The following is an 11317-nucleotide window of genomic DNA, read 5'->3' as shown; positions in this document are numbered from 1 at the left end:
TTTTATATTATATGGAAAGAAACATAAAATTATTATATTTCCGTTCTTTTTTTTTCCCTCTGTAGAATGCTATAGACTTTCCTTCCATATGATATAAAATAAAATCATGATACCACTTCCTTCCAAAATTATCAAAAATAATAAAAAATATTATTTTACAGCGAATTTTTATTTGATACGCGCAAAATGAAAATTCACTGAATACACGCTTGTAACAAGTAACACCGTAAACCGGGCTCGCTCCGCGTCAAACAGAGCTGAATCCAAATGGACGCCTACGGGTTTCCAATTATAAAAAAAATATCCAAATGAATCGAATCCTCTGGATCCTCTGTGCATAGTTCCTCATAACCTAACACTACAACCTCGTGGTTCTCCTCACTCTTACACCAGAAACATGTCTCTTTAGTCTTTATCGATCCCTGACACAGAGGATCTGAATTCATCCCAGCACATGACCTGAGAAAAATCCCCTTTTAATTACTTTCCCTCCGTCATCCCGTGACAGCTCACTCTTCACTCTCACAGTCTCACCGAGTCCGCATCCTCTGAAGTAACTCCAATTTTGATTTATATCATAACCGTCCGATCAGAATTCGAGCCAATCCGGACCGAGCTGGAATACACAGGTTCCTTTAATATTCGTACCAAAATAGATCTGACGACATCTAAAATCAAAATTTGTATTACTTTAGGCGAAATGAATTCGTCTCACCCATCTATCTCTTATAAGCAACCGATGTATTACAAGTTGCCTGAGCATTAGCACATCCCCACACCACCTCTCTATTCTCTCTCTCTTTCAATACCCCGAAAGTATCCATAGATCAGATCTCTTTCTACTTCTTTCCCTTTCTCTACAACTACCCACCTTTTCTCTTCTTTTACCAAATACAGAGACAAACACAATACGGAATCAAGCAAAACAAACAATAGATACGATACAGTCGTACATAATAAAGCAAGAGGGAGAATGAGAAACAACAAGCTCTCCGTTCTCTTCTCTTCTATTTTCTTCGCCATTTTTGCGACTACATTTCTAGCTATTTCGGTGAATGCTGACGATCCGTACCGCTTCTTTACCTGGAATGTCACCTATGGTGACATCTGGCCCCTCGGCGTAAAACAACAGGTACAACTCAAATCAACTCCAATGCAGTTGTTTAAAAGTGTGAATGCAGGAGTTGCTCGGCCATATGGAAATCTAAACTGATATTTGATATTTCTGAAAAAATGCAGGGCATTTTGATAAACGGACAGTTCCCTGGACCGCAAATCGAGGCGGTAACTAACGACAATCTGATTATCAATGTCTACAACAGCCTCAATGAACCCTTCCTTATCTCCTGGTATTTCATTCTATCCCCCCCAACATTTTTCTTTATTCTTTTTCCAGACCCCTGCATTTTTTTAGAAGTTATTTCGAAATCTTCTCATATAAGTCTCCTCAGAAGTACCTTGAACGAAGTATAACTTTTTGAGTTACGGATCCACTTGAAAGCTACCTCTTCTTTAATTTTTGACTCGTGATGCAATTATAGATTATTTAATTTCTGGATCTATGTTTTTGATGAACTTATTTAATTACTTCTACGCTAACATTCTAGTTATGATAGTGATCAAAATCCAGTAGAATGATGGTCCTTATGTACTTCCCGTGATCTACGCTCAAGTATTTAATTTACATAGCTCTAGTATATTTTATTTAAGGTATTTAATTTTTTATTGGATTGCAGCTGTAAAAAGTAAGACAACAGGAATAACCAAATAAAGCACGGTCCCGCTAAAATTTTACAAAGAAATATAGATACAAACAACAGTACACATTCAATAATATTGCGTCACCATAATTAATTTGAAGTACGTTTAAAATGAAAATTTAACTTAACAAAAAAATTATTACAAACTGTGAGTATGAACCATGGGAAATCCACCACGATACCGATTAATTAATTTGGCTCTTAAATTTGCTCAAGTTGGAGTTAAATAGCATTACCCACGTGGTGAATGGGGATTTGGGGAGAGAGGAATACAATCGATCAATGACGCGGTTCTGATTTTGTGAAAGCTGGCACTGTTTGCTTGCCTTTTGGATTCCAGGGATTGACTGATAGATTCGAGAAAAATTCTTGTCCTTTAGTGCGTTTTATAAAAATATTGAAAAAGTGGCGGGACAGAACACAGAAATGCTGCTCCGATGAATTAAATTCGCTTTTAGTTTTTAGATCCGAAAACAGTTCATATGATTATTCGATATTAAAATATTCATAAAGTGTGTCGGTGGAGAAATCAGTTCATATGATCCTTTAGTGCAATTTACCAACAAATTTTTTGTTTTTTCACTTGTCACCATCCAGTAAAAAGAAATCCAGACCCAGGCCTGCCTGGTTTGTTGGTCGGACCCCTAGAGTAACTCAATCTTTTGAATCGAGATCATTCGATTTGAATCCGTCGATTGAGATTGCTTTGAGATTCGAATTCATATCTCGGGATATGTGTGCTCCACTTTAGATAGATCATCTCGGATTCGAATCGGACAGTCCCAATTTAAAACTCAAAGATTGGGTTACTTCACTGGATCTGAATTCCTGATTTGGAACGAATCAAAACAAGTGACTGTGACGTGTTACAAGTTTTATTATGACACTATTTGACCTGACTTTTGGCTTCATTATTTTTTTTTCTTTTTGTGACCATAAACAAATATCATTAACACCATATAGGTTTAGATTCAGAGCATTAAAGAATTAGTATTTACTTAAATGGCCTTTTAAAAGCTGAATCTCTCAAAATATATATATTGTCCATGCATACAATTTAAATATCTGGGAACAAATCTTTAGAAATTTATATTGTTAGTATTGTTGTTTCAACATGTGCGCTCGTAATATTGAATCATGATGGGTTCGCGTGATATACAGTGTACCTTATCTGGTCAACCATATACTGTATTTTACAGGCTGTATTTGTTTAAATAGTCAGTCCATAGGTGGCCCATTTACCCCCACACTTGAGTTAAATAAAAACTTTTTTTTTTCTTATTGATTTATTTTCCTTTTTGTTTACTCCTAAATTTAAGACTATAATGGAATTCATCTAACCTTTAATTTGGTAAAAATTAGTACTCCAACATCATACTAAAAGAAATAAAAATTAAAGGTAGTGCTCCAACTATTCTAATAAGCTGCTGTATATTATAGCACGTCATGTTTCTTCTTTTTTCTTTTTCAATAATTGTTTCCTTAAAAAAAATTGCCAAATATTTTAGAACAATATGCTGCATATATTGAATTCTTAGTTAAAGAAATGCTTACTGAGTCAAAAGACCACAGTATACAAAATTTATTTAAAACCACTCATCTTTTAGGGTGATTATAAGATCAGGTTTTATATCTCAACTGCTTAATCTTACATTACAGGAACGGTATACAGCAAAGGAGGAACTCATTTGAGGATGGTGTATACGGCACGACATGCCCGATACCCCCTGGTGGAAACTTCACATACATACTTCAAATGAAAGATCAGATCGGCACCTACTATTACTTCCCTTCTCTTGGATTCCACAAGGCGGCCGGTGGGTTCGGTGGAATCCGGGTCCTGAGTCGTCCCCAGATACCCGTTCCGTTCCCGCCACCTGCTGCTGATTACACTCTTTTGATTGGTGATTGGTTTAAGGCTAACCACACGGTACGCTACAATATTAATTTTACTACGTACTTCTCTACTTTGATAATTTTTTTCAAAACGTAGTTCAACTATATATATATATATATATATATTTTTTTTTTTTCTGTTTATAGGATCTTAGGTACATACTAGACAGTGGCCACACTCTAAATTTCCCAGATGGACTGTTAATTAACGGGCGTGGATGGAATGGCAATACCTTCACTGTTGACCCTGGTACGTTTAACAAAAGAATAGTATACTGGCATCAAATTTTGCCATACATATATTATTATATTTTGATACTGACATCAACATTTCACCAATTGTATCTACGTATACAGGGAGAACGTACCGGTTCCGTATATCAAATATTGGTTTGACGACCTCACTGAACATAAGGTTTCAAGGTCACATGATGAAGCTAGTGGAGGTCGAAGGGTCCCACACCGTGCAAAGCATGTACTCATCCCTTGACGTGCATTTGGGGCAATCGTATTCTGTTCTGGTCACAGCCGACCAACCAGGCTTTGATTATAGCATTGTCGTCTCAACCCGCTTCACTAGCACTATTCTCACAACAACCGCTGTGTTACATTACAGCAATTCAGGTGGCAAAGCTCCTGGTGCACTTCCTGGTGGGCCCACAATTCAGATTGATTATTCCCTTAATCAAGCTCGCTCAATTAGGTGAGAAGTGTGCATTTTCGGAGTTTAATGTCTTTGTAATTTTCACACGACAAAACATGAAGAATTTTCTTTTTCCTAATGTGAAATATGTATGTACAGAGAAAACAAACCCTTGAACTAACCTTACTCAAAATTCACATAATCTTACAAATATTTTCTCTTTTAACTAAACATATAGATGGAACCTGACTGCCAGTGGGCCCAGACCGAACCCTCAAGGCTCGTACCACTATGGATTGGTACCAACTGTCAAAACGATAAGACTCGCCAACTCAGCACCAGCAATAAATGGAAAACAGAGATATGCAGTGAACAGTGCATCGTTCATCCCTGCTGATACACCTCTAAAGTTGGCTGATTATTTCAAGATAGGCGGTGTATTTTCTGTCGGAACCATAGCTGATAACCCGACATTTGGCGGTGGTTATTTGGCAACTTCAGTAATGCAAGTGAATTACAGGGACTATATTGAAATTGTGTTTGAGAATTATGAAGATACAGTTCAATCTTGGCATATGGATGGATATATGTTCTGGGTTGTCGGGTATATTTCTCTCTCTTTCTAATCTGAAATTATGCATGCTAAATTTTTTGTATCATTTTACTTATCCCTTCTAACATTACCAGAATGGATGGGGGGCAGTGGTCATCAGCTAGCCGAAACAACTACAACTTGAGAGATGCTATTGCTCGATACACTGTTCAGGTATAAAATTAGAACTTAGAAATTGAGATAAAATTTAGGCCAAAAATTATGAAATACTTGTAATTATTATTAAATATGTATCAATTTTGCAGGTGTACCCAAAATCATGGAGTGCAATCTACATTGCACTAGACAATGTTGGCATGTGGAATGTAAGATCAGAGGATTGGGTCAGACAATATCTTGGGCAGCAATTCTACCTCCGTGTATACACCACCTCCACTTCATGGCGAGATGAGTACCCGATTCCCCGCAATGCTCTCCTTTGTGGCCGTGCATCTGGTCGTCATACTAGACCTCTCTGAATATAGAACACCATTTAAGGTTGTGCCACGCCATTAGATTATTTTGTCACGAGAGGGTGACAAAATAAGAGATTCTTAGTTATACTCTGGTTGTTACTTTTGATTTGTCAGTAAGTTATCTCTAGTTAAATGTCGCTTAATTTGCGTCATATTTTGTGATATCTAGTATCGATGTAGAATTATTGTAATCACACCATTCTTATTTAATAAAATTATTTTGTTTCTGCTGAGTGCTGAGGGATTTATAGTGTCTGATTAAGTTATTAACCCTTGTGCTGCTATGAAACAAAATAACTTATAGCAGCACAAGGGTTTAAACTGCGTATCACCCAAAATTTAACATACACTACATCTATGAAAACTCATAGCAGCACAAGGGTTAATAACTTAATCAGACACTATAGATGTAGTGTATGCTGCTATGTTAAATTTTGGGTGATACCCAAAATTGAAAAATTAACAGCACTCCTCGGACTACATGCGCGAAGATCATAGGTTCTGATTTCGTTTGATTTCGTCACTAGCAGTATTTCATCCAGAGGTCTTCCTCATGTATCACTCTGGCTGCCAGAATATGTATATCACAGGCAGTATTTATACATTATCATTAGCAGTTTTGTACTGCAGAAATTTAACATAGAATTGATTTGCATAATGTTTTCTGTTATCCAAATCTTGTCCGGAAGTATCACATGTATAGCATCTCATGGAATATCAATTTAATTTATTAATGTCTCCATTATCAATTTTGTTATAGAAACCTTCCTCCCAATAATAAAGATAATAACGGATTTATCATTTATCCAATAATGCAGTAACAGGTGATCAAGACTATATAATCAATCACATCCTTGGATTAATATATGACAATTACAACAGCTCTTTGAAATTTATTTATGCAAAAGTGAAAGAAAAAAATGCTAACACTTACTAATACAGTAATACACACTTATTAATATCCTGATTATGAACCTATTCAAGCATCAAATTCAGAACTTGAAACCAAGGGTAACCTGCCAAACAACTGTGGTACATCACAGGTTCTGCTTAATCACTAAATGCATCCATCAATGCCTCATACCAGAGCCAGAGAACCTACTTTCCCCCACCAGCACCACCACCGGCACCTCCACCGGCACCACCACCGGCACCTTCACCGGCACCACCACCGGCGCCAAACCCAACACCTACACCAATCCCAATTCCTACTCCAACACCACCTCCGCCACCAAGGCCTCCACCATGACCACCACCGAGACCGCCACCGCCACCTAGGCCTCCACCATGGCCACCACCGAGACCACCGCCGCCACCACCTCCACCTCCAGCACCACTGCCTATGCCACCACCAGCTCCAAAACCACCCCCATGTCCACCACCAACTCCGCCTCCGCCACCTCCACCAAAACCACCGCCACCACCAACACCCCCTCCTGCACCACTACCTACACCACCTCCTGCACCAAAACCACCCCCATGACCACCACCAGCACCGCCACCGCCCCCACCCCCGCCGCCACCACCACCAACACCACCACCGGCACCGCCTCCTACTCCTCCACCAGCTCCAAACCCTCCACCTTGACCACCTCCTATACCACCACCACCACCACCACCTCCTCCTCCTCCACCACCTCCACCAAGACCACCACCCGCACCGCCTCCTACACCACCTCCAGCTCCAAACCCACCACCATGGCCACCACCAAGTCCCCCGCCCCCTCCTCCACCCATCCCACCACCTCCACCAAGTCCACCGCCTGCACCGCCACCTACACCACCACCAGCTCCAAAGCCACCACCATGGCCACCGCCAAGTCCCCCACCCCCTCCTCCACCCATCCCACCACCTCCACCAAGTCCACCACCTGCACCGCCACCTACACCACCACCAGCTCCAAAGCCACCACCATGGCCACCGCCAAGTCCCCCACCCCCTCCTCCACCCATCCCACCACCTCCACCAAGTCCACCACCTGCACCACCTCCTACACCACCACCAGCTCCAAAGCCACCACCATGGCCACCGCCAAGTCCTCCACCACCTCCTCCACCAAATCCACCACCTCCACCAACTCCGCCACCTAAACCACCACCACCAGCTCCACCTCCAAATCCTCCACCATGGCCTGCGCCACCACCTAGCCCTCCACCACCACCACCTCCAAAACCGCCGCCACCACCGAAACCGCCACCTCCACCAGGGCCGTCCCTACACCGTCCAAACCGGCAATCCCGCCCGAATGGTCCCCTTCCAAAACCTGGACCTCGACCAAAACCACGAGGACCGAAGTCGGCCCTTACAACTACACTCAACTGGAGTGCAACTCCAATGAAAAGAAGAAACAAGAAAAAAGAACTGATGTTCATCTTTGGAGGACCCATGGATGGATCTCTTACTTAATTTATCTGGTTTCACTGTGTGTTGAAGCCAATGCAAATGGTTTCTTTATATAGGCAACAATGGTTAACCATGGAGACAGTGCAAACCCTCTTGGAGGTCTCCACTTATTGTATGAGCGTTGAATGGATTATATGCATTAAATGAGAGATCTTGCTTCCGCGTTTCAGCAGTTGAGTAGTTGAAGAGCCATTGATTGCACTGCTACTCTGCTAGAGTGAGAATTAAGCACATTGGATTTGGATATATAAGAGCTTGGGTTGACTTGGAGAGAAATTTTTTGAACAGACAAGCACTAACAGCTACTAACAAGAGACCAATAGAAAGGCCTATATATATAGTAACAAAATTTTGTGAATTATAATAAATTTTATTTATTTCTTTTATGTAACACGATTCCATAATATTAATTTTTTTATTTAGTTCTATTGAAGTGTTATATATGTTGTTATTTTAGATATATAGAAATATAAAATTTTAGCTTTTTAACTTTTATTAAATTTTCATAAATAACATCTAATGAAGATTTGGAACACTTCTCACACGAAATGTATTTTTTTTTATGTCACTAGAATAAAAACTGGTTCTTCTTATATATAGAAAAATAACACTTCTCACATGATCAATGATTTGATTAAATTGCTAGATATCAAGATCTTTAAGAAAACAACTTGTGTGTGTTATTACAATATGTGAGCTAAATTAAAAGTATGCTATTTTCTTAATTAATGTGAATTCCTTTTGTTACTTCTATTTTTTTTCTTAAGATAAAAGGTATTTCTGTTTTTTTTTCTTCTTAAAACAAAGTAAAAGGTCAACAGTATTTTTGTGATGACTTTCTCCATTAATTTATTTTATAACTATTAATTAAAAGGCGGTGAACTACATATCAGGATTATATCGAAGAAAAGATAGAAGTTATATATGTTACGTACAATTGTACTAAATGTTAATTTTGGTTATTTTCTTTCCGTATTTATAATTGGATGGCTTAAACTAATTATACGTATTGTTTAGCTAAGAAGACTAAACTATCCTTTTAACTTGTTATATATGTTTAATTTGTTAGTAGCTAGTAGATGAAATCCATCACACAATTCAAACATTTTTGTCAATATTTACAGGAAGAAATTACTGGAACCAACTAAATTAATTACAGCATAATTTCGTTGGTATTGCACAAAATTTGGTTCGCTCACAAATTAAATTTGAACAAAATCGATCATTCCACAGAGATTAATGTTATACAATATATATAGCAAGTAATGATCATACTTATATAATTTGGAATAATGTGGGTCTATGACTCATTTATATATATATATATATATATATATATATATAGCTTCTCTCTGGTCCGAATTTTTTTCAAAATATCCAAAAAAATAATTAAATTTCAAAAACTAATCAAAGTTGTGCAAGATTTCGAAATCTATTCAAAACGGCAAAATTTGTTGCAGTAATTCAGTCTAAAATCGTAAAAAAAATTTTGCGGTTTTTGTAGATTTTGAAATCCGGCGCAAATTTAATTAGTTTTTGAAATTTAATTATTTTTTTGAATATTTATAAAAAAAGTCGGTTCTCTGGTTTTCTAAAACCATCTGCAAACATGCCGACTGATTTATTTTTTAATATAATGTTAATTTGATACAAAATTTGTGGGTCGACATAATTAATGTATATTGCAAAATTTCCTTATATGTCATTTAATGCATTTTTAGCGCCCATCCACCCACATGCAAGCATGCAGTACGGCAGTAGTCTTTCACTAATGCTTCTTAGTTGTAAGCTCTAGTTAACATAGCCTTTTTGCTTAGTTGCTTTCCAATTGTTTGCATTTTTTTTATAAGGGAACAAATAAATAAATGAAATATTTATTTAAGTCAACTTTAGTCCGATGTGCCCGAGTCGATAAAAGAAATGTTTGGATGAAATTAATCATATCATATAATTAAGTTCAAAATAATAGAAACAATATAACATATGTGGTTCATATTAAATAAAACAAGCATGATTGAGTTGATTTTTTTTTTAATAGAATTCATTTTAATTATTTTAATAGAACAAACACTATTGAGTTGATTTTAAAGAAAAAAAAAATAGACCGGTGAAGAGAGGAACAAGTAGAAATGACTAACGCTGATTCTTTAAAACAAAATTTAAAATTTCTCTTCACTAATTCCTAAGATCAGTAGAGCTGTTTTTTATAAAAACTAAATAAATAGTGCTTGTTTTATTAAAATAATTAAAATTGATTCTAATTTAAAAAAAAAAAAAATCCATAATGGGGCTTGTCTTTAATTGGGCCGGGCCGCCGGGCACATATAGTGTGAAAAAATTAACTTACAAAAATGCTATTTTCCTGAGGCAAGGAGTTCATCATCTAAATTGTGCATGTGCAGATACCAGATTGACCAATACTGATTGAATGGTTAATATGTTTTGTACCTTCTCTGTTTTTGGACCATGAAATTTGTTGTTTGATGCGTTTATTATCTGACAATCATAATAAATAAAGAGTGAGTCTATGGTAATATGCATATTACGATTTGGCACCGTGCTACGGTTCTATATTCGAGTTTTCAAATCCTAACGGTCGATCCGAACTGTTCATCTTGTTCTCCATATTAATATGTATTTGGAGACCAAAATTTATATTTTTTGAAATTTTTTTACTATTTTTTTAGATTTATTGAAAATCACTGTTTTTAGATGGTCCGGAATTTTCAGATCAAGTGATTTTCTAAATATCTAAAAAAATAGTAAATAAATTTCAAAAAAAAGTAAAATTTGGTCTCCAAACACATATTAATATGGAGAACAAGATGAACGGTTCGGATCGACGGTTAAGATTTGAAAACTCGAATATAGAGCCGTAGCACGGTAACAACCCGTGATATGCATAGTACCATAGACTCACTCATAAATAAAGGTAAGAAAGTAGAATAATTCATAACAAGTAAGAATAGAATAAGGATAAAAATAATTCGTAACGAATACAGATACAAAAATATGCTTCCATCCGATTCTTATGATACCCATTGACTAAATCCAAGGATGTAACAGCCAACAACCGGGCCGTTATACAAACTAGTTAGCGTTGACTCTCTTTACTGAAAGCTGACTTCCTTTTGACATTTTGAATTGACAAATTAACAAATCCCTCTCTGTTTCAAGCTTTCTCAGATCTTCCCTCCATCTTCTCAACTATTCACAAAAGCATTTATTTCATTCTCTTAATTAATACACTGTGGGCCTGTTCGGCGTACATATAGAAATAGGAATAAGAATAAGAATGCAAAATTTTTAAACTAATTTTTATTGTTTATGTGAGAGAGAAAAAATTCAGTCTGAATTTTTCTTTTTTTTTCCACGTAAACAGTAATTTCTGAACAGGCCCTCAATGTCATAGCAATTACCATAAAAATATATCCATATAATAGCGATCATTTGTGCATAGCATCGATTAATACACTCTACACAAGCATTTGCATTTGTCTCACAAACCAAAGGATTATATATAGCCAATATGGATTTCTTGTTGAA

At 37.0% G+C, this 11317-nt stretch overlaps 2 protein-coding genes across 3 annotated transcripts; one reads left to right on the top strand and one right to left on the bottom strand.

The window, feature by feature from the left end:
* Positions 1 to 726: 726 nt before the first annotated feature.
* Positions 727 to 5597, top strand: LOC144574494 (L-ascorbate oxidase homolog). Its single transcript, XM_078324449.1, has 8 exons — positions 727 to 1132; positions 1240 to 1349; positions 3420 to 3690; positions 3804 to 3906; positions 4014 to 4359; positions 4538 to 4903; positions 4987 to 5065; positions 5158 to 5597. Exons 1-8 carry the CDS (start codon positions 974 to 976, stop codon positions 5368 to 5370), a joined length of 1647 nt encoding a protein of 548 aa, XP_078180575.1. The 5' UTR covers positions 727 to 973; the 3' UTR covers positions 5371 to 5597.
* A 595-nt stretch (positions 5598 to 6192) lies between these two features.
* LOC144574496 (uncharacterized) lies at positions 6193 to 7974 on the bottom strand. Of its 2 annotated transcripts, XM_078324454.1 has the most exons (2): positions 6528 to 7974; positions 6193 to 6497 (listed from the first exon to the last, which is right to left on the bottom strand). In XM_078324454.1, the coding sequence occupies exons 1-2, from the start codon at positions 7753 to 7755 to the stop codon at positions 6466 to 6468; spliced, it is 1260 nt and encodes a 419-aa protein (XP_078180580.1). In that variant the 5' UTR covers positions 7756 to 7974; the 3' UTR covers positions 6193 to 6465. The 2 variants fall into 2 exon arrangements, with proteins under 2 accessions (XP_078180580.1, XP_078180579.1); XM_078324453.1 differs by having other exon boundaries at positions 6193 to 7972.
* Positions 7975 to 11317: the final 3343 nt, after the last annotated feature.

The sequence above is a fragment of the Carex rostrata genome, chromosome 23, assembly GCF_964058835.1.
Source record: "Carex rostrata chromosome 23, lpCarRost1.2, whole genome shotgun sequence".
Taxonomy (NCBI): Eukaryota; Viridiplantae; Streptophyta; class Magnoliopsida; order Poales; family Cyperaceae; genus Carex; species Carex rostrata.
This window is presented reverse-complemented; position numbering and strand designations above follow the sequence as displayed.